The sequence below is a fragment of the Muntiacus reevesi genome, chromosome 6 (assembly GCF_963930625.1).
Source record: "Muntiacus reevesi chromosome 6, mMunRee1.1, whole genome shotgun sequence".
Classification (NCBI taxonomy): domain Eukaryota; kingdom Metazoa; phylum Chordata; class Mammalia; order Artiodactyla; family Cervidae; genus Muntiacus; species Muntiacus reevesi.
The window spans coordinates 30,403,407-30,426,744 of record NC_089254.1 but is presented as its reverse complement, the minus strand read 5'-3'; the positions used below and the strand labels follow the sequence as shown (position 1 = coordinate 30,426,744).

The 23,338-nt window shown below is 40.7% G+C and overlaps 1 protein-coding gene across 3 annotated transcripts in view; it reads left to right on the top strand.

Moving 5' to 3' along the window:
- The first annotated feature begins 17,434 nt into the window (after positions 1 to 17,434).
- IGF2BP3 (insulin like growth factor 2 mRNA binding protein 3) overlaps positions 17,435 to 23,338 on the top strand; it is a 142,108-nt gene continuing 136,204 nt past the window's right edge. For all 3 annotated transcript variants that reach the window (XM_065938767.1, XM_065938766.1, XM_065938765.1), the window contains exons 1-2: positions 17,435 to 17,609; positions 18,806 to 18,866. In XM_065938767.1, the coding sequence (XP_065794839.1) occupies positions 17,435 to 17,609; positions 18,806 to 18,866 (236 nt within the window). The remainder of the gene's footprint in view (positions 17,610 to 18,805; positions 18,867 to 23,338) is intronic.

Sequence of the window (23,338 nt, the reverse complement as noted above, 5' to 3'; positions counted from 1 at the left end):
AAAGTTTCCCTTTGCTTCCTTGATGGTGCAGTGGGTAAAGAATCCGTCTGCAGTGAAGGAGACACAAGAGATGCAGGTTCAAAAAAAAAAAAGAGAGATGCAGGTTCAATCCCCGGGTCAGGAATATCCCTTGGAGGAGGAAATGGCAACCCACTCCAGTATTCTTGTGATATAAATTTCTCTAGAGTGTGTTTAAATACTATACAGCAACAAATAAGCTACAAGGAAAATCAGTCTTGGGTAGCAATTAACTGTTTCAGGAGAATTAGTAAAATACTAGAGTTCAAAGTAGCTTTAAAGATCACTTAGTCCAGTCCAGTCATTTTCAAATTACGGAGCAGTTAGATAAAATTATAAGGTTAAGCTTGCATGCGACACCATTGAGATAAACCTGATATGTTCATCATTAGTAGGTAAGAGTATTCTTGGCTTCCCTAGTGTCTCTGCAGCAAAGAACCTGCCTGCCAATGCAGCAGAAAGGGGTTCGATCCCTAGGCTGGGAACATCCCCTGGAGAGGGGAACGGCAACCCACTCTAGTATTCTTACCTGGGAAAACCCATGGACAGAGGAGCCAGGCAGGCTACAGGCCGTGAGGTCGCAAGAGTTGGACATGACTAAACAGCAACAGCTGCAAACAGTATCCTCTGTGGGACAGACCAGTGCTGACGATTTTTTTTTCACCAGTTTACAGTTATTTCTTTCCCTGCATCCATTCCTATAAATGTGTCTTCTGACTCACCAGCTTCCCTGGTGGCTCAGACGGTGAAGAGCCCGCCTGCTGTTCAGGAGACCTGGGTTTGATCCCTGGGTTGGGAAGATCCCCTGGGGAAGGGAACTGCTACCCACTCCAGTATTCTTGCTGGAGGATTCTATGGAGGAGGAGCCTGGAGGGCTGCAGGGACTTCCCTGGTGGTCCAATGGTTAAGACTTCAACTTCCAATGCAAGGGGTACACATTCAATCCCTGGTCAGGGAACTAAGATCCCACATGGCCTCGAGGCAAAAAAAACAAAACATAAAACAGAAGCAATAAAAACTTTAAAAGAAAGAACATAAAGAGTACAAAATAAGCTTCAGTGTAAGTAAGAGGAAAAATGAGGAGCTCTCAACCAAGCAATAACCAATACTTCAGAAAAAGATTGAGAAGTTATGTGTATAGCTGCATTTGAATAGCAGCCTGAGATGCAGGTCCGAGAAGCCTGAAATCTATCCAGTCTGGGTGATACTTGCACATTACTGAACCAAGGTGAAAAAATAGAAATTCTCCTTTCATGAAATTATAGTGAACCCCTGCCTGGATGTTGACTATTGTTCCAAAAACAATGAAAGGAAGACAGAAGTCCAGAAAAAGGCAATAAATAATCAGATACCCATCAATGAGTATCTTAAGATAGCAGACTGAAAGAACCCAGATACTATAAACTAGAACATTAAAACAAGAGGTTATATGGTTAAGGTTCAAAAATTGCTGAAAGGAACTAGTGGGAGGAATGTGAACTTGTTTGGTATTTAGAATTAAAAAGCATACTTTCACTCCTGAGAGATCTTTGGAAAAAACCAAGTTCTTTAGAGGGTAGGTAATAAGTTTCTTGTGACCTCTACTGCCCGTCTCTGTTAGGACATCATGAACCAAAAAACTTCTGAGAAAAAGAAAGTTTTTCGTTTATTTGATAAAGTCATTGTTTTTTTAAGATAGTTTTGATATTTCATATTTAAATATATTCAAGAAGGGTTTGCAAGAATTCCTAAAAACAATCTTTATGGGCCATTAAAGAAAGTTAAGGGCTTTTGGGGTATGTCACTGACATTTTCAAGGGCTGCATAAATGGCATTTATATGTTCCTCTTACAGGGTGAGAAAGGACCACATCTCACATATCAATTTCTGCCCTCCCCAATGTCCTACACCTTTGGGGGCTCAAATATTTGTTGAATAAATAAGAAAACACCACTACACCAAATGTTTTTTGATGACACTGAATAGGGTTTCCCAGGTGGCGCAGTGGTAAAGAATCTGCCTATGCAGGAGATGTAAGTAATCCCTGGGTCGAGAACACCCTCTGGAGAAGGAAATGGCAACCCACTCCAGTATTCTTGCCTGGAAGATTCCATGGCCAGAGGAGTCTGGCAAGCTACAGTCCTTGGGGATTGCAAAGAATCAGACATGACTGAGCACACACACACACCACATATATTAAAGAGAGAATTGTAGATGTGAACAAGTTCAGTTCAAAATATACCCAAAACATGAAAGTCTTTACAGAAAAATGTATTGCTAGATTCATCATTTTCAGAATCTAGTGATTAAACAATTTTTGTTAGCTAACCACATGATAAAACCATATGACTTTGTACTACTACATTTTGGATAATGCTAACTGTTTGATATTGTCCATCATGAAATGATAACTGTAAAAATTAAGGATTCCATAAAAATCAAAAGCATAGATTTCCATACCTGAAAAACCACAGTTATTTCAAAGTGGAAGGGGAAGAGTTCACAGTAACTTTCCAGAATCCCATTTGATAATCTGTATGAGGTTCTTGGCAACTTTACTTTTTTAACTTGAAAACGACTGTGTAGTAATTTAGAGTTTTTGATCATAGACTGGTTCTTTTTCTGGACAATTAAAAAAAATCATTTCTTCTAAAAAAATAATTTCTTCTCTTAAAATAGGATTATATCATAAAAACCTTATACTTACTCAATGTAAGTTGCCAAATGTCACAAAAATCATTCATACACTAAGTCTCAAAAGTTTCCTTTGAATTCAGTTCTGCTCTCTATTATTTTTTAGAAGTTAGTCTGTGCATGAAGTGATTAAAGTTTATGATGCTCTATCTGATGTGATTGTACTGATAATAGAGTTAATCAAATTCTTCAGCACCTTCACAAAACTGGAAACTAAATAGTTTTATTTTGTTGCAGAGTTAGTCTGTATTCTCAATCCCCAAAGTAACTAGTTTTTTTCTTTGAAACAGGGTTACCACATGTCTTTTAGAGGGTGGAATAGTGTGGATTTGTACCCCCAAACCCCAGCATTTGTATGTTCTACAACTTAAACTGAAGACTTGCTTCATAAAAGGCTGGATGTTAGACAGTATCATGTGTTCATTCAACAAATATTTATTGAGTATATACTACATGTCAATTTTAGGTAATGGGAAATTAGCAATTAGCAACATGCTGCTGCTGCTAAATCGCTTCAGTCGTGTCCGACTCTGTGTGATCCCATAGAGGGCAGCCCACCAGGCTCCCCCGTCCCCGGGATTCTCCAGGCAAGAACACTGGAGTGGGTTGCCATTTCCTTCTCCAATGTGTGAAAGTGGAAAGTGAAAAGTGAAAGTGAAGTCGCTCATTCGTGTCGGATCCTTAGCGACCCCATGGACTGTAGCCCACCAGGCTCTTCCATCCATTGGATTTTCCAGGCAAGAGTACTGGAGTGGGGTGCCATTGCCTTCTCCGATAAGCAACATAGACCTAACCAAATCTAACAAAAAACCTCTGCAAACTTGGAGTTTACTTTATTTACAAGGATAAATCAGACTTGCTTACACTGATAGAGGACACAAGTTTAAAGAATTTTAATGATAAATGTCTTACAATATAAAAAGTGCTATGTCAAATTCACATTTCAAAACCCTAACATCAGAGGAGTGAGAGGTTATTTCTAGTGTCAAGAATCACAGGTTTCATGGAAAATAATGACTTAGTTGAGACCAGCCTACATGTGTAGTCTAAGCTATGAGTACATAATTACTTCAAGTTCATTATATTACAAAATAAAAAGAACAAAGAAAAATGAGGTAAGCTTAAAATGTAAAGTACAGTGTGTCTACTTTTGAATGTGTTATCGGCATGAAAGATTTTCAACATGAAAAACACAACATCACAGGAGGCAGAAGGAAAAATCAACCCAAATTTGATTGGCTTCTTTGTTTTCAAATGTTATTCGTTCTGATTTTAGACCATAAGGATTTTTCTTGTTAAAAAATATATTTAAATTTTTGCAGTGGAACAGAAATTTTATAAAGTAAAAAATCTCTTCTATATTTACATTTTTAATAACTTCAAAGTTGCAGGACCAGGATAAAAAGCTTTATTTTGGTAAGAACTGGAGGTATAAGCTAAATAAATAAGCTAAATAATCTTCTCTGCTATTATCAATGAGCATCTTCATCTACTTTCATATTACAAAATATTTGTTAACAAAAATATTTTCAATTTGCATAGACCCAGAAAATTTTAGTCTCTGAAAAAATTTGAAATATCATAGGGGAAAAGCACAATAATTTCCAATAAATTACTTTTTGTTTGCTTTGGAACTTATTATTTTAAATAAGTGACAAATAAGAAATGGTTCCTAAATCACTCAGTTTGTTCCATTGAGCTTTTCTCTTCTTCATTTTATGAGAATGAATTAAACAGATAGAATGCACAGGGATACTCATAATCACAAAGTATTAAAGCTGCATCTTATAATGGTACTCATTTCAAATACTGAAAATAAAGAATCATCTGCAAGATCTTTTATTTTCTCTTAGAGCGCTGCTAATCTCACTATTCTTGCTAGCTTTTCAAGTCACCACTCCTAAAGCTATTTAACATGAGGGAGCAACTAAGCTGAAGTTCTTTAATTTTAGGAAAAATTTCTCTTGAAAATGTTGCTCAAATGAACATTTCCAGTCTAGAGGAAGAAAAGCCAATCCAGGGATAGTCACCTTAGCAAAAATGAAATTTTTACGTTTCTCTCTTTTTCCAATTCCTACAGAATATTTCAAGAAACCACCAGGAACAGAAGTAAACATAGACATTATAACTGAGCACTTTAAATTCTTTAAATCCAATGTACATGGTCTAAACCTAATGATATTTTTGGTTACCTGATAGTTTGGTCTAGTATATTTTCCAATTGGTCTCAAAAGACTCCAGTTTTTGTTCTAATCATCTTTGTTTCTATAAAATTAAAATAACCAAGTTGATCTACTCTTTAGTAATCTAAAGGAAGCAGTCAGAAAATTAATTTAAAGGCAAAATGTAGTTATTAGTAAACATTCATACTGACTGATCTATCATCCAGTAATTTGATATTTGATTCATCAGTTCCAAAAGTTTGATGTTTTGATTCTCCTTATTAATTCTCTTTTACCTGTTAACTCTGTATTATGGTAATAATTTCTCATTTAAGTTCACATGAAGCATGAGGCACTGATTCTAACAGAAGAAATCCATTTACGGAAATAAATCGGTTTACTTGGAGATTTGAGACAAATTTTGTACAATCTCTGGTCAAGACACTGGCTTGTGATGGTGGTTGCCATCAGTTAGGAATTTCTTTATAGGGGAGAGTTTTCCATTTGTATTTTGCTTTCACTACCAACTCTTATTTAACTGAGGTATTTAAATAAGCTTTCTTTTCTCTGATACTAGTTACATACACACAAAATCTCCATTATTTTCCAGTGTCAAGCAATAATCCCTTCCCCTCTTGCATTTGATAGAACTTTCTGAAGTGGTCCAATAATTTCATTGATATTTCCAACTTTAGTCCTTTTTCTGAAAACTAAATACCACAAATATTTGTAGAAAGCCTCCTGAGTGTTCTGTTGTGAAAAAGGCAAAGGATGGTATAAATAGTTTAACTCTCTCTCTCTCTCTTTTTTTTTTACGTTTAACTCTCTTTACAACTGTGCAAGCAAGACCAAGGAGGTTAAAAAAAACCAAAAACCGACCCAGGGTCACAGCAGGGTCAGCAACACACAGAGAAAACAGACTGCTCTGTGGCATCCATGGTTTCTGAAGATCAACAGACTTACAGGTACAAGGAGTTCCTTAAGTGCAGCTTTTAATTCAAAGGTACAGCCAAGGACTTTGAGCTCTGAGAAAAGGTTGTGGCTCATGCCTCTCATGAGGGGTGGGAAGCCTGAAGGAATGATGGCCAGTGACCACCACTCTGTCCTGGTGTGAGTGGTAAGAGAAGAGCTAGGGGCAGAGTGGGCTTCTGCCAGTTGTTCTGCCCCCTGCAGGACTAAGGAAAGTTTGAACTACACCATGGGGGAGATACATCTGCAAACGGACTCATGTGTCTATGTATATACACACTTCCCCCCCACCTCTGAAATTTCACTAAAGCAAAAAGAAAATAAAACTCAAACCCAGTGAAAAACTATTGCTCATTTGGACTAAATTCCAACATACCATTTTTAAAGTATGACATGAGGAGGAATTTCTTAGCTTGCTGCTGAGTGTGTGTGAGGCGGCTGTGAATACAGATTTCTTGGCTCCTGAAGGTTCTGATATGGCTGGGCCTTGAGTCAAGCTTTTGAGAGAAGAAAAATCTTCCTTATCAGCTTTTCACACTAAACCAAGTTTACTTGTTTGGGATGGTTTAAATGAGATCCTGGGTAAAGTGACTGAGATGAATCAGGTAACTTTTTTTTTCCAAGGTCTTGTCTGCCTTCAATCTTCTCCCTTTTAATGACATTGCAGAACTTTTGATCTCAATAAATATAGGTGTTTGTTTGTTTGTTTGTTGTTTTTAAAGTAATGATACTGGGTCTGGGCAAACCTCACCTTGGGTTTTCTTATCACCAAAACTAGGAAAAAGCAGTTTTACTACCTTCCACTTAGGATTGTCATGTGGTTTCACTCAGTGATAAACACACCTCTGCCCTGCCATCAAACTAGCTGAGTGTCTGCCTGCTCTGACTTCCCCTGGCCTCAATTTCCTCAAATGTAAAAGGAAAATCTAGCAGATCCTTAAAAATATTCCCAGTACTCAAATTATAGAATTGTTTTATAATGAAAGAAGTTCAACTGAAAGACATGTAAGAGAGAAGATACTCTGCACAATTCCCTAATTAATGACATAAACGAAAAGTCCAAACTTCTTTATTCAAAACATCCAAGAATCTGGAATATATAAAAAGGCTATATTCCCACTTTGGATCTTTTAGGACTAAGTCCTAATATGAATTGCCTCAATCTCTCTTTCCATTAAATAAAAAAGTGCTAAGAGTTTACATATCCAAAGACCAAATTTTAACTACCAAAATTACATTTTAGAAATACCCTTACTATCTGCTATTGCGAATTTAGATATCTTCCGGTTCACACAGCCTTTTCCTGCTAAAATGCTTCAAACATTTTGACTTCCCTTTACACCACAGAGGTTGCTTTTTTGAGGTTACATCCATTTAGCCTGGGCTTTTGAAAATAATAATTTGCATATTTATGTTGGTATATTCATAGTGGAATTTAAAATTCAATCTATAACCTCATTTTACATTGCATAATCACTTTGGTAATGCCACTCAATGGCAATTTGCTTAAATTATACTGCTTTCAAAATGCATTTCTATTTTAAATGTCCAACTTCCAAATAGTTGCAAATACATAAATGAAGTTCTCTAATATCTGTAAGTTACCTGTAAGATTATTTTTTTTAAAAATCAGCAAAACCTGTTCCATGGGCTTGTAAATGCCATTACATCTCTTGGTTTTTAATAGATTATATTTTGAGTTTTCAGGGAAAAATTAGATGGAAAAGACCATATTTTAATCCACAGATTATAGATTTTAACAAAATAACTAGTAGTATTCAGCCTAACTTTCATGTTTTCAAATTTATTGCAAGGAAATATGAAAAAATGTTTTAAAAAAGTAATTTATTTTTAAACCACATAAAATGTTAGATTAAATAAAACCACAAACTTTTGAAGAGATTCTACTCATGATTAATAATAACTGCAAACCAACAATACACTCAAATTTTAACTGTTATAGACTTTAAATAATAAAAACTATAAGCTTGATCACTGGGTTTGTTTGTGGGAAGAAACTTTAATTTTTAGCTTAATCAAGACATGCTGATTTTGACTTTTTTCTTGCCTATATATTTTCTCTGCACTTTGGTCGTAATATATTTATTTCCATTAACTATTACATCTGAGAGTAAATTCAGCTTATTACTGTATTAGCAGAACATTGATAAAGATAAGGAAAGAAAATAAATACATCGCTTATGACAACAAAAGACACTGTTTTATTTATTTAAAAAGCAGTGGTCATTCTTCATCTGTCAAAAGCTCAAAGTGTTAAAAATACTTGGTTATCCTAATGTAATATGAGTTTCCCCCTACTTTGTAAAGAAATAATTTAGGGATATTTAATAATCAAGGAAAGAGAAACTTTTCTGAGAATAGTAGTAGGAAGGGGCTATCATTGATTGGAACAGCATCCTTTATTTATAGCCACTAAAAACTTTACTGGTGGCCAGCCCTGAAGAAACATTACAGTTTAATCTGTTTTCCTATTCCTCAACAAATAGACAAAATGCAGTAAATAATAAAGTAAAAATTCACTTAAAATCTGAATTTCCTCTCTATAGGTTTCAAAACACATTGTTGTTTTCACAATAACAGCACATCATACCTTTGGCTTTTTTCTAAAATTAGGGGTATTTTATCAAATAATGCTATTACCTTGGATTAAATGAACCCTTCATATATGGGTCATATGTACAGACAAAATGGTAGAATAATCTGACAGAAAGGATCTGTGATAATATTATTTCAGTAAATCGAACATCTATCATTTTAAAAACATGTGATATTATTACATAAGTTTAAACATTCATTACACATGTTTTAATAATGTTATTTGATATTTTTAAACTATGTGTAATAGGTTTTTAAAAATAGAAAACAAGGCAAAGAAAAACAGAAAATTCCAAACATACTTGTATTACTTAAATTCTAATGTTGATGTCCTAATGACATCCTAATTCCAGTTCAGTCTGTATTATTACTCTTCTCTTCCCACTGTTAAAAGCATCATACTGAAGTATTCTGATGGTTAAAGACAAAACTTAGTAAAAGAGTGCTTACCTTGCTTCTTTTAACCTGCAACTTGAGAACTGAACACAAGTTCTATCTTGCTTTACTCCACAAATCTCTACAAAGAGCTTCTCAGCAGGAATATGTACATATGTTCTCCTGTCCAACTGCACACACTGACTGCATTCCATACCTTCCATACCCGACAAAACTGCCCTCAACTGGAAGATTTGTTGATATTGAGGGGAAAGAGTAATGTCACCTTTTAACCCTATTGTCTAATTGGATTAAAACATTTTCTCAACTTTTTTTGTTGTTGTTTACTAATTTTTAAAACAAAATTCAATTAATCTGCAAGGTCATGATATCAGCTGTGGATTAAAATAAAATTGGAATATATCTCTATGGTAGCCAGAGATGAGCATCTATAGTACACTAAACCAAAATTCTAGAAAATTTTTATTTGGCTTTTTATGCACAGCCATTCATTTAAGTCAAAACCAAAAAATGGCATCTGAATCTTGGTAGGAAAGAAACGCAAGAGCAAATGAATTACCATAAGGCATATGGTACCAGGATCAAGGAGCAAAATTCTGGGCAATTTTCAACAAACGAAAGCAAAAGATGGTGATATCATTCAGTATTTAATTGTCTCAGAACAAAATGTTAGTTAACAGTATAACAGAAATCATACTTCTTTTATATAACAAAATTGATTTTTTGTTGTTTTTTATGACCCTTGTTAGTGTCCTTTTTATGAATTAAATTTTTGATAGCTGGATTAGAATTAGAATGGGTTAGAATTAAAAAGAGGAACCATTCAGTTATGGTAGCTTAATGGAAAATATTCAATAGTAATATGTTTCTTGTATCAAATTATACACATTTTTATGTCTTTAACAATATTTTACAGAATAAGACTTAGTTATATTTAAATTTTTCTCCAAGTCTTGGAAAAATATTTTTAGATTACAAGTAAGATAGGAATAGTTTACAAAGAAAAATAACTTAAAAAATAGAAAAATTACTTCAATGACTGGCACAAGACCCCTCCCCCAAACCACAATTAAATAAGGGGTAATTATCAAACAGTTTCAGTTATCAGTATTAAATTTAAACCTGAGTTGAAGCAAAATTTTGCCTTTGAGAAGGCATAGCACTATTAGTTTAAAAATAATTGATCAGTAAATAAGTCATTTGAGAAAAGCAACAAAGAATACTACCAATTTTTGTATGTTTAAACAACCTACTACAAAAAAGAACTAAATGTTTCAACAAAAGTGTATTAGGCATGAACTTTATGACAAATCTCTATAGTGACAATGTTGATAAAAGCTTTAGACTGGGTATTGTTTTTTGTTTTTTTTTCCCCCTGCTGTAACTTATGTTTTCAGATTCTGATGAATTTTAGCTGAGACGTTTTGAAATAATAATAAAATCTTCACTTAGCCTGCTGCTTCCATCTTTAAAGCTGGAATCATCCTGCTAGAGAAGCTCAGGATCAAAATGTAAAGTGAACTCAAGAAAGAATGAATTTTAAAGACTCAAAGTGTAAATGATAATGATCTGACATCATTCCTGCAAGTAAGGAACTTATAAATATACTCTGCCTTATTATCTAAAAATTAAGTTTTGATTTATAGACAGCATGAGGGCTTCATCAGTTATACATCTCTAAAGCTGATTTGTATATACATGTCACGAAATCTGCTGTTTCATTAAGGGAACTTTAATTCCTTTTTATTTTTCTTCTTCTTTGAATGGGATTCTGGAAAATAATGTCTGGAAAACAAAGAGTCCCAACGTGAAAATGGTAACCTAAGATGTGTCTTTTAAATGTGTTAGAAAATGCTGGTAACTAGTTATAACCTCAGCATGTGCTTTGCTTTCAGATTATTTTAGTGGGGAGAGGAGGTTCTTATTGTTCTCTCCAGTGGGATTTCATGCTTGGATTACTGTCCCATTTGACTCCATTAGTCAATACATTTTCTCTCTACTACCATCTTACACCCTTAGCAGGAAAACCTGCAAGATAAATGAGTTGCAACCAAGAAACAAGTTTAAATATCCAAGTCTTCTCAGCCTCTCTATACCCCTCCCCCCACAAACAAAAGCCTATCTTCTTTGTTTCCAGTGGCTGGTCTGCAAAAGCTTATATACACATCAATTGCCAAAGAGTCTTTTCACTAAAAGTTTCATCCCCTTATCCCCTAGAGTAGTAATAATAAATGAATATATATTTTTTTAAGTTTCACTCATGTGAAGCAGTAAAACAAGAATTGCAATAAAAGGAATCATGTTTATCTACTGCTTTAACAATTATGTTTTAAGTTACTAGATAGATGAAAAATTCCAATTCCTGACTTAATAATTGAAATTTCAAAAAAAGAAATAAACTTCTCTAACCAGAAAAGTTTTCTTAATAAAGTATTGGTTATATAATTCTTTGAATTCGAGAAAACATTTGAAAATAGCTCAGGTTTTAGAGTTTTGGTTTGTCCAGATTATTTTGGAACTTTTTTTAACAATTGAAATTTACTATATCATTTTCAAAATATAAAAATTACACAATATGTAAATCAAAGTCTAGGGTCATTTTACAAATAATTGTATCTTCATATTTTAAATTTCTTAGGTGTTTAAGATTTATATAAATTATTAGCTCTGTAATCTTCAGTATTTACACTATAAATGTATTCTCTAAGCTTTAATTTGTTCAAGTCAAAGTAAACCATTCGTAAGTCACTCTGGTTTCGAAGAAATAATTTTACATGAAAACTTCAAAAGTATTAACCACGTTAGTGAAATGTTGTTGAATCATACAAAATGTAAACAAAATGCACTCTAAAAGTTTTTCTTTACTAATTAAGTCAGTTTTAAAAATTTGTTTTAAAGAACTGTTCTTTAAAATATAAACTGCCATGTACAATTTATATTTATATTCCTTCAATTAGACAGTTTTTAAGAGACTAAAAGGGGAAAAAAATACAAAACTAAGTAGTTTTTCCAAATGAACTTTAGAGGATGATGTAACTTGACTACTAGCTAAGAGTTAACAATATAGAAAAAAAATCTGAACCCTCTGATTTCAGCCAATTCTCTCAAACTTTTAAAATATTTACCAGGCTATTTTCGTTTTACTAGTTTTAAACCAAATCAAGTATTTTGTCAAGACTTACAAAGAACCACAAAATTATCTGTAAACAAATTATTGTTATATTTCTGATACATTTCCTTTTCTTTAAATACTCAGAGACTTGAAAAGCCTGTTATAGAATTAGATATACCAAACAAATTCATACTTCCCTCTTCTGTAATGATCAGAATTCTGATTTTCAATTTGTTTTCGAGACCAATAGCAATTTATGTATAAATTACAAATATATCGAACACACCACTACCTAGAATACATCACTATTGCTGGTAGCTTTTTCGTTTAATCTAATTAAATACGATCATTCGTTTGTTTTGTGCTTTTCCAAGATAAATTCATATTTATTTTTTCTCACCGTCTCCACCAAACGTCAGTAAAATTAGAACATTTCAGCTACAGAAATCGCTAATCCTTCAAGGTCGGTCTCAGCTCTTTAGTCTTAGGGAAGCTTTAACGAAAACGTGGTCTCCGTAGAGTTGATTTCACGAGGAATTTTTCGTTTGCTTTTTTTGGAGGGGATTGTTTGGTTTTGTGTGAAACAACGCTGTGGCCCATAAAGGGGGTTAGGAAACGAGGGGGCGGAATAAGTAGATTTCTCTAGAAGCCCCGGAAAAATCAAGCACCTAGAAACGTATTATTAATTTAACTAAAAAAGACATATAAATTCTAAAGCGTCGGTGGAGTCGAGCAGGGAAGCGATGGGGAAACCTACGACCTCCGGACGCTGGACGTTGGGGGAAGGGAAGGGACTCAGCGGGCACCACGCGGTCAGCCCTAGGGGCGGAATTCACACGCACAGCTATTTTTCATTCTTCCTCAGTTGTCTCCCCCTTTTCTCCTTGGGGGTTAGGACTGGGCTCACAGTTAAAGGGCAGGAAAAATGAGAGATGCAAGAGGGGAGGCCAATCTCACCCCTCAACAAGAACAAAACCAATGAGAGGGAGCAAAGGGTTATTTTCGCGCCACAAAAGATGGAAATCCAAGGGCGGCTCGGGGGCCAATGAATGGAAACCAGCAAACTGCTTCGGCGGCGGCAGCCGACGGTGATAGGCTCCCTCCGTCCACCAATCGGGTGAGAGAAGCCCCCTGCCCCCTCCGCAGCCAGGGGCGGCGTCTCTCTCCACGCCGGCTGCTCCAACTCGGGCTCGGCGAGTCGGCCCCTAGGAGCGCGGAACTCCTCCCCGGAGCCGCGTTTGCGCGCCTAGCGCTCCCCTCTCACCGCCCCGCCCCGCCCCGGCCAGAGGCAGAGGGCTCAGCGGCTGCTCCTTGCGATCTTTCTTCGTGGGTACCAACCATCCCCCGGCTCCGATGAGCCCCTCGCACACTGGAAACAGGCCGGAAGTGCGGCAGGGCCGCCAGACACCGCCAGGTTCGCCCCGGCGGGCGAGGGCAGTGCTCAGGTCGGGTAGTGCGGCGAGGGGGACACGGGCTCCCCTGCCCGGGCCCCACGTCTAACGCGTCCACGCGGCTCCGCGCGCAGGACCGAAGCCGAGACGCAGCCAGAAGGTGCCTGTCGCGCGGCGGGGCTAGGGCGGACGGGTGGTCTAGGGCCTCCGAGGCGAGCAGCGGCCGACGAAGGATCTTCCCGAGTGTGAGCTGCAAGGATCCCGCCCAGTTTCTCCCGGCAGGACCGGGGGGTAAGAGGAAACATCTCTCAGAGCACCATCTTTTATTTTAAATAAAATCACTGAAGGCATATTCCGAAGAGAGGGAAGAGCCAGGCTACCGCTAATTATTATGCATCTGGTTTTAACAGATCAGAGTCCACGAGAGCTATTCGAAGGAGCAAGAGTATGTTAAAAAATACCTTCTATGAGGCCCAGGCGACGCGGCATTACGTGCCCACCCGCCTTAAGGACTTCGCCTTTGGGCTGGTCTCAGAGGAAGCCGGGAGTTAGGGTTAGCAACAAGAATGCCCTCTCCCCCTCCTCTGCCTGCTAAGCCGTCGCTCATAACCTGTAGATATAGCAGCGGTAACTGACCTTCTAAACACGGTTTTTCTCCTTTAATATTACACTGACCCATAAGAAACATTTTTATTGCCTTCAGGTCAGGAGATTAGGAGGAAGTGCAACTGTCCAAAGAGTAAACAGGCTGCAGTTGGGAAGCCTCAACCGCATCAGAGCACATACAATGGGTGGGAGTCCTTCATTGACTTAACATTTACTAGGAGCTGCTGCTGCTTCAGAAAGAACTTGGAGTAGCCCATACACACGGTTAATTTCCTGTGACACTCATTAAGACTGGAAGTGAGATTAACCTTATAAGCATTCTTGAAAATTCACCGAAGGTATTTTTACACTTGAAATGTCAGTAAAAAAACAACTACCCATGCTCTTTTTACTCAGCCATTGATTATATTACTGATCCCTCAAATGCATGGAAGAGTCGAAATGGAGTGAACTGTATTTAACTCCCTTTTTGATGGCTGAGCTTATGTAACTCATGTATGTTTTTAAGGTCCTAGACGGAGTATCCAGTTTGTTATAATAATACACAAATTAAGTTCACAAGAGCCCCAGGAACATATTTCATCAAAACTGCACACACTTGTTTTAAATCCCAGCTGTTAGATTTGATAGTGAAAGACAGGCATGGACTAGTATTTATGGAAAAAAAACATTTTATCCCATGCTTTAGAAGTAGATATTTTCTTAAGTCTCAGTTTTAGTAAGAGCAAATACAGTCAACAATCCAGAAGGCACCATTCAATTGATTTTTGAAAGCATGTTGAACATAGAAAATTGTTTTTAAGAAAAATTACTAAAACTTAAATGATCAACAGACTAGTTTATAAAATTTAAAGAAAAGCAAATATTACTAAGTGAATGAAAAGTATATTTCTGTAAATAGCTTTTGATCACATGCAACAGGTAAACAAAAATTTATAATTTAGTATTTACATTTTGAATATGACAGAATCAAATAATACATGTGTTTTTTTCTTTCTTGGAACGAAGGTTCTCTTTTCAAAAATATGAAAAGGAAAAATAAGTAAGCTTTTTAAAATAACCATAAATTTAAAATTTCACCACTTAAATGTTCTTTGAAGATACTGTTCATAATACAGTTGTAAACACTGAAGAACATGTTTACACCCTCCATATCATAAAGTAAAAACATTTCACTAAATTAAACATGAATGAAAATATTGTGAAAGTGAGTTTACGTTTAAAAAGTTGGATTTGCTTGGCAGGAAAGAAAAACCTGTTAGAAAGAACAGTTGTATTTAAAATGGATGATCTGACACCTTCCGGTTTCTTAACAAAAAATTGTAAGTTCTTTTTAAAAGAAAAAATGTAAATGCTCTTTATATCATACAATCATTCCCACATATTGAAAAAATAATTTTCCATTCATCTTTCAGTTGAAAAATATACATCTTTAAATGTATGGGTTTGACCAAAAGAAATGAACTTTATCAATTATCATAATTACTGATGATATAGTGTAAACAGTATTCTCTCTACTACACATTTTTCTAATAATAAGAGTATTAAGTGATTATAAAGATTGTTTAAATTTCCATCCTATTAATATATATAATTGCAATCATTTTTTAAAAATAAGCATTCTTTTTCCGTGGAATACCTGTTAAAAATACACCACAAGAATCCTGGTGCAAATGAAGCCTTTGAGTGGAGGACAAAATCATTAAACGACTCTTGGCGATTTCGAAAAGAAACCCAGCACTCATTTCCGTGTTCCTCGTCTCCAGTCCTCATTTCGTTGGCCCTGTAAGGCTCCATCAGGCCCAGACCCTCCCCCACCGCCCACCATTGTACTCGTTACATACAGGGGAAATTATGAATGGCTATAATGGCTAAATGCAGGCAGAAAAGCAGCACAAAGAGACTCCAGCAATTTTTCAAGTACAAGTTACCACTTAGGGGTAACGCAGAGCGGTGTTCCTGTTTTAAGAGTCCCAAGTTCTCCAACTAAAATTCTTTAAATAAAAGTACCAGCCTACCCCACTCCTCCTCTTCCTCCTCCTCTGGAAACTACAGGAAGAAATGGTTTCCGTTTAAATACCGACTTTTCCCACTTTGACTTTTCTGCTCCGGCCTCCGAGGCCCGGGACCCCCCCATCCCCAGACCAGAAACCTCGGCCCCTGCGCTCCCCTCCCCCACCGGTGGCCAAGCCCGCCCCCGGCCTCATTGATCCCGGAGCCTTTTCTGAATCGCGCAACCAATAGCAAACGCGAAGCCCAAAGCCACCGCGAGCGCAGGCGGAGGCGGAGGAGGTGTCGCCCAGACACCCGCCCAGGACGCCGCGGGCTCCCATCCCCCCACCGGCCTGGCTCGGGGCCGCCCCACTTTGCGGGTGCCCGCGCCAGCAAAGGGTGCACAGGGTGGGGCGCGGCGGCCCGCCTCTCCGCCCCCACCCCCCCGCTGCGCTTCCGTCCCCGCCAACCCCTGGAAAGGTGCTCGCGGTTTGCCGAGGTTACACTTCTGTCATCGAAGCCACAAGGCGAGTTCGGAATTGTGACTCTTCGGCTTTGTTTGATTACCTATTTTAAAAATCGAGTCTTTAAAACTCCGGTAAATAGAGCTGAGGGATTGCCTAGTTAGCACCCCCCACTCCAATCACATTAAAAAAAAAAAGAAATCAATACTCCTCCCGCCCCCTCTCCCATCCCGGAGGATCCGCCCCGACCAAATAACCCTTTCTAAACTCTGTGGTGACCATCAGCTCCCCCAGCCGCGCTTGCCTCCGCGACCCCGGCTGCGGCTCCTTTAGCATTTTCCGCCCCTCTTTCTCCGCCCCTGCGCAGGGTCCTTCGCCCAATCTCGTTACCCCTCCCCCTCTTCCTCCTCTTGCTAGCTCATTTTTTTATTTTTTTTTTCCCCCCTGCGAAACCCACTCTAATTGAGGCGCTGGGATTCCTCACGTGAGACGTTGATTTGTAGTTTGAACACGTGGCTCATTCAAAAAGCCGGACACTCGGAGCGGATTTTTTCCGCCTCCTGCGCCTTCCTCCCCTCCACCCCTTCTCCCCTCCCTCCTGCCAGTCACCCTTCTGGGGTTTTTTTTACGGGGAGGCGGCGCTTGCCCTCTCGTAGTGTGATATTTTCACAGTCCGTCGGTCGATGCCAGAGGGTTTGGGGAGGAAAAGACAAAAAGTAGTTTCCCCCCTCCTTCCTCTCCTTTTTCTCGCTAATCCCGCCTCCTCCTCCGAGTTAGGAAGACTCTTGGATGCGTTTGGGTTGTCGCTAGGGTTTTTCTTTTTTCTTTTAATACCTAGAAAAGGAAAAAACAGGAACCCTCGGATCTGATTTTTTTTCCGCTTCTCGTTCCTGTCGTTGGTTCTTACTGTGTTTCTGTATTTTAACGGCGAGAAGAGGAGGGGAACTCGCCGGATCCATCCATCGCTGTGGGTGGTTTTAATTTTTCGTTTTTCTCCTAATTTTTTTTTTTAAAAAGCAACAACCACTCTTCACAATGAACAAACTGTATATCGGAAACCTCAGCGAGAACGCCGTTCCCTCGGACCTAGAAAGTGTCTTCAAGGACGCCAAGATCCCGGTGTCGGGACCCTTCCTGGTGAAGACGGGCTACGCGTTCGTGGACTGTCCGGACGACAGCTGGGCCCTCAAGGCCATCGAGGCGCTTTCAGGTGGGCCCCGGGCCGGGCCTGCCGGGGTCGGGCCCGCGGCAGTCCACACCTTGCTGTCCGCACCGGGCCCCGGCCTGGCGGGTGCGGGTGCGCCTGCGGACGGCGGCCGAGGCCCGGGCGCCCGCACGCGCGGGTCGGGGCCCTTCCCCCAGCCGGGGCGCCTACCCGGCCCCGCGGCTCCCCTCCCCCGCCCGGATCTGCGGGCGGAGGGCGAGCGCGCTGTCCAGAGAACCCCGACTCGGGCTCGGAGGGGAGCCGGGGCACCGTGCGGCGCCGGGAACCGGGGCTGGGGGTGCTGGAGCGGGGAGGAGGAAGCTCGCCCCGCGCGCCGCCCGGGCCCAGGCGCGTGCTCCAGGCTCCGGCACGGCGGGCCTTGGGGGCCGGGAACGAACGCCGGATTCTCGCTCCTTCCTTACCCCCGCTTCTGTGTGTGTGTGTGGGGGGGTTTCTGGCGGTGGACTCGCTGCCTCCTCTCCCGTCCCCAGAGCTGGGCCGCGGGAGAACTCCAAAGTGGCCTGGATCCCGCTGCCTAACGAGGCCGCGGGCTGGTGCCGCGCACAGGCGGCCCCGCGCTCCCCTCGACCCTGCGGGGAGGCGGGCGAGGGCAACCCCCAGGTTCTGGGCTCCACCTTCCCGGGTCCGACGAGCTGCAGGGGTAGGTGGGCGCGGGCGACCAGGGGTCGCCACGGAGCGCGTCCCCCTGCGGGGCCGGGCTTCGGGCCGCGGCCTCCGGGGCTGGTCGGGCGCGCGCGGGGGAAGGATGCGCTCGGGTCCCGCTCAGAGCCGCGTGCCTTTCGGGGTGGCGGGCGCCGTCCCTCGCGCGTGGCTCCGCTGGTGCCCAGCTGCGCCTCTTCGCTCTCTCGGCGCCTGCCCGGTGGTCCTCCAGCCTTTCCCGCCACTCACCGCCCGTTCCCGGCGGGCCTGGGCCGGAACCCCCGGGAGAAGGGCCTAGGCACCCCCACATGAGGAGAGCCCACGCAACCCTTTGCCCCGAGTTTGTGCTAGGGTCCCGGGGGACGTGGGCGGGGAAGGCCGAGGGGGGCGGGGAGAGTGTTACCGACCTCTGCCCATTGATTCCTCCTTTCCCACCCGCGCGGGGCCGCTTTTTGTCTCGGCCTCGAGTCGCTCGGGGTCTGAGGAGGCCCAGAGAGCCGCTCAACTCGGCCAACTGTCCTGCACCTCTTGTGTGTCCGCAGGTAAAGTGGAACTGCACGGAAAACTCATAGAAGTTGAGCACTCGGTCCCCAAAAGGCAGAGGTGAGCTTGCTTAGCATGTTCTCATTGATTCCCTTCTTGGCCATCGGGAGGAGAGAACACAGCTGAAAACAACTTTTCCACTTACTGGGGTTGCTGTGTGGCTTGGCGTTTTTCGTTTTCTTTTGCATTTATGTTTCTGGCAGGTGTGTGTGTGTGTGTGTGCACACTGGTCTGTAGGAATAGATAGCTCCTCTGTGGCCCCTGCTACCGGCTTTTTATAATGGTATATAAAGTCGCTTAAGGAAGCTCTTTCGGTTAAATGTTCTCCGGCAGAGTAGGTCAGGTTGGTGCAACGGGAAATCAAGAGTCTCCGAGGGCAGTTTCTGGGCATCCGTGGGAATTGGGAAGCAGGGGGTGACCCCCCCCCCCCCCCGCCAGCCTGAAAGCACAGGAGAGGTGAAAGCAGCTGCGGCCGTGCGCGGGGGTGGCGTGCCTTTCCCTTCTCTGTCCCACGGTGGCGGGCAAGAGTCTGGGGGGCTGTCCGTGCATCTGAGGGGAGAGGAATTTGCCATTACCCTGGGAGCTCCCCGTGAGGGAACGCCTGGGTTTCTCCTGCCCCAAAGCGCCTTTCAGTTCCTGCAGAGTAAGACGGTTTTCTGCAAACCCGCCTTTGTCTCCCGGCCTCCCCCCACCTTGCTCCTCAATATAAAAAATATTTGGCTTGTAGATGAACCACCAAGAGATGGAGAAGGCTGAAGATTTTTGCTTTCTCAACAAGGAGGGGTTGCACTTTTTGGAAAGCACGTGTAGTGTGTCAGTTTACAAAGTGTTCGGAGACTTTTAATCCCTGGACTGTTATAGAGAAATGGCTCCTTTCTCCCGAGCAGGCCAGATCCCGGCTCTTTAACTCCGGCCGGAAAGGCCCTGCTTCCTCCCAGGGGGTACTGGGGTTGGCCTGTGCCTCGCTGGCTTCTGACCAGTGGGGTGAGGGTTTCTGCCTTCCCGCGACCCCCACCCCCAACCCGTGGCCCAGCGGTAAGCTGGAAGTTAATTTAAACTAGAGCAGCCGGAGGGGGAGCAGCATCTGGTTAGGTATTGGTGCAAGTGTGTATGCTAGAGGGCTGAAAGGGTTTGCTATGCATTTCCCTGGTGCTTGACTTGGAGAATGGGCTACCCAATAGGTCATCTTAGGCCTGTTTGTAGATGGGAGTTTTCTTCCAGGTAAATAATTTCCACCAACTGTGTTTTTGTTCATGAGCTTGTGGGATTCTTATGGGTTTCTCTTCATGTACTATACTTAATTTTCATTAGGATAGTTGGGAAGTGATATAGTTCTAGCTGGGAATTTTGGTAGTGGTCAAATTATGTTATAGCAGAATGGAATTTTAAAAGCTTCTAAAACAATAGAATGTGTACTGAAAACTATCTAAATTGATCTCAGTTTAATATCAATTGAAAAATTAGGGAAAAAGTCATATCTTCTTAAAAACAAATTTAAAGGGATAGTCTGTATTGTTTCCTTACTGAAAAAAAAAATTAAGCATATTCTGCGAATTCTAATTGGTTTTTGTTTAGCCGCTGTGTCTTATTAATTTTCTTCAAATGTTGAATAAGAAGTAGGCAAATAGTTGTGTTGAAGAACTGACATTTTAACATTCAGGAGTTGCTAAATTTAAACTTTAAATGTATTGACCTGCTTGTGAGTGCAAATAGTTTGCCTTACTCTCCTGATTTTCCTTCTCTAACCTTGTGTGAGTTTGTTCCTCATGTGTAGGGAATTAAAAACCTGGTCTGGTAAGAGATTGCTTTTATTCTTGAAGGTTTTTGCGCAACCTAAAAACATACTTAGGGGCAGCCTCTTTGTCATAAAGTAACAAGTAACTATTGAAGAAAGCACAGAAAGTAAAATGTTACTAGTGGCAGGAAATATTAAACTGGAGAAGCTTCCATTGATGAACAAGGTAGATTAAATTTTCTAGCTGATTTTCCTTAGTCATTGAAATGCTCAGGATTTTGAAGGATACAGTGTTACTAGCAAAGAGGAGTGAATACATTAGAGACAACTTTTTTTTTTTTTTTTTTTTAACTGATTTATTAAGAGAGCCATCAAGGAAACCCTTTGCTTGTATTGAAGTGGTTAAAACCAATTATGGAACTTGATCTTTCTGCCCAGGGAGATTTGCTGGGAACCTCTATTACAATTTGGATTTAACTGACCCTTGAAACGGTGTTGCAGTTTTTATTATCTGGACTGTTCCATTGTCTGAATAGGCTTTGGGAGAGAGCAGAGAAGGCTCCTCAGTGATCCACACACCCAGCACCTAGAGGATGGTCAGGTGGTACTGATGAGAGTGACTTGAGTGACTTGAATGTTGAAGCCCAGTCCTTGCTGGTGAGCCTGCTGGGCTTCCGGGTGGAGTTGTTTGTGCGTAGCAGTCATTGCATTCCATCCCATCACTGTGTGGGCATCTGAGGCAGGCACACCCACATGTGCAACAGTGACCTTTATACCTGCTGTGCAAGGCATGTTGGGAACCCTAGGCTGAAGAATGCTTATGGCAGCACTCTGAGATGGATGAATGGACTTGTAGCAGCTAAACAGGGGAGCAGGCCAATGGGTGATGTGATGTGACTCGGGGAGCAGAGCTGGGCGAACCCTTGCTGGAAGGGGCATCGCAGAGTTTGGTTTAGACCAAGCTTAGTTCCTGTCTCAAGGGAATGTGGAAGGAATGTTGCTTTTCTGCATTCAGATACCCCTCCGTTGGGGGAGATTATAGCAGTGCTTCAGAGTTTGAGATCCTCTGCATTCAGAATGAAGAGAACATTGCATAGAGTACCTGTGATAGTATTGCACTTTTTGTTCCAAATATGAAAGATACAACACATGAAGACTTGGCTTTACTCTGGAGGTATAAGCTTTAAAAAAAATTTCCCTCCCTACCCCTGGAGGAAAAGGTGGGTGCGAAAATTGTCGTGGCTTTGGAAGACCATAGCTGACTTTGGGTTGGAAGAGTCACTGGTGTCTTGTGAGACCTTGTATGTGCCCCTATATATTTTGGTAAATAGCACTGATTTCCTTTTGTTATGTTGTGGGCTGTTGGGCATGGGAGAGGGAACAAGAAAGTCGCTGACACTGGGGAACTTAGAGGATGGTGGTTTGTTTTCCACTACTTTTAAATTATGAAAGTTGTCATTTTCCAGCTTTTTCTAGCTTAAACTTCCTCATGCTTTAGCTGTTAACCTTAATTAGATTTGTATGTAGCCAGAAACATATTTGAGTAAAAGAAAAAAATAGTTATTTTAAAATTTTTTTTATATTTTTTATAATATTATAATTAATATTTTCCCAGGAAGGACCTGTTAAAATAAACGGTGGTGCCTAAGCTCAAGTATCTTTTGTTTTTTGCTTCTTTGAAATAATTTTTAAAGAAAGGAAATTAAATGGATAACTTATTTCCATATTAGAACCTTGTGTTTAGCATATAAATGGGATAGAGCATGTATAAAAGTTACTGGGGTTTTAAATATATCTTACATTAAATGGCTATGTATAAGTTAGTGCTGCATTTTATTTAAAAGGGGTGAAGTATAGACTAGGATAGTGCCAGGAGTAGCCTTGTGCCAATTCGCCAGGGCATAAGACCCTGTGGTGTCTCAGGACATTAAAAGCTGTTTTTAATGCTAAATATTTTAACAATTTATGCCCCAAGGTGTATTAACAGAGATGCTCCTGGGTTATCAGTGGTGGTCCAGGTGAATCTTGTGAATTAGGGAAGTTTCTCACACATTCGTAGACCTGAAGTTGAGGAAACTTTCGTGGCTGGTAAAGGCTATCTTTGCAGTGCAGAGTTTAAGAGCAGTAATGCATGACTGCTTAAGTGGTTGTAGCCAATGAGATTTTTCTTGATTTCATTTTGTTTTCTCAGTACAGTTTGAGAAAGTTAGAAAGATTTCTTGCTTTTCTTTCTCACTTTATTAGATTAAAAAATATATACATTGATAAGTAGCTTCTGTGTGTCCGTGATAACAAGGAAGACGTTTTGACAACGTGACATGTGCCTGGAGCCAGTGGGAACTGAGAATCTTGGCTTCTGTTTCTGGCTTCCTTTTGATTTGTGGGATGACTTACATTCTCTGTTCATGCCAAACGCCATTATAATAAACTAACAAGGGGCATGCTTTGTTCAGAGTTGTGAGTTCTGCTTGAAATAAGTGAGTTACCAGCTAAGATTTAAAGGTGTATTTGGGAATTACAGAGAGATGGGCTTTCCCCTGTAAGGAGCTTGCATTTCTTTTCTGAAGTATGGCAGCTTAGTTGCTTTTGCTGCTGTACCTCGTTTGGGCAGTCAGCACGAGGGACACGATCTTCACCATACTTGGAAAGGCTTTTGTGAGTCACACCACTGCATCTCATATGTTGTTGTAGGTCTGGGATTCCATATTAAAGTGAAGCTGTTGAGCCACCTTGATATATATGAGCCACCTTGAAGCAGCTCCATTTTAACATTCTTTAACAGCATTCAGACAGCAAC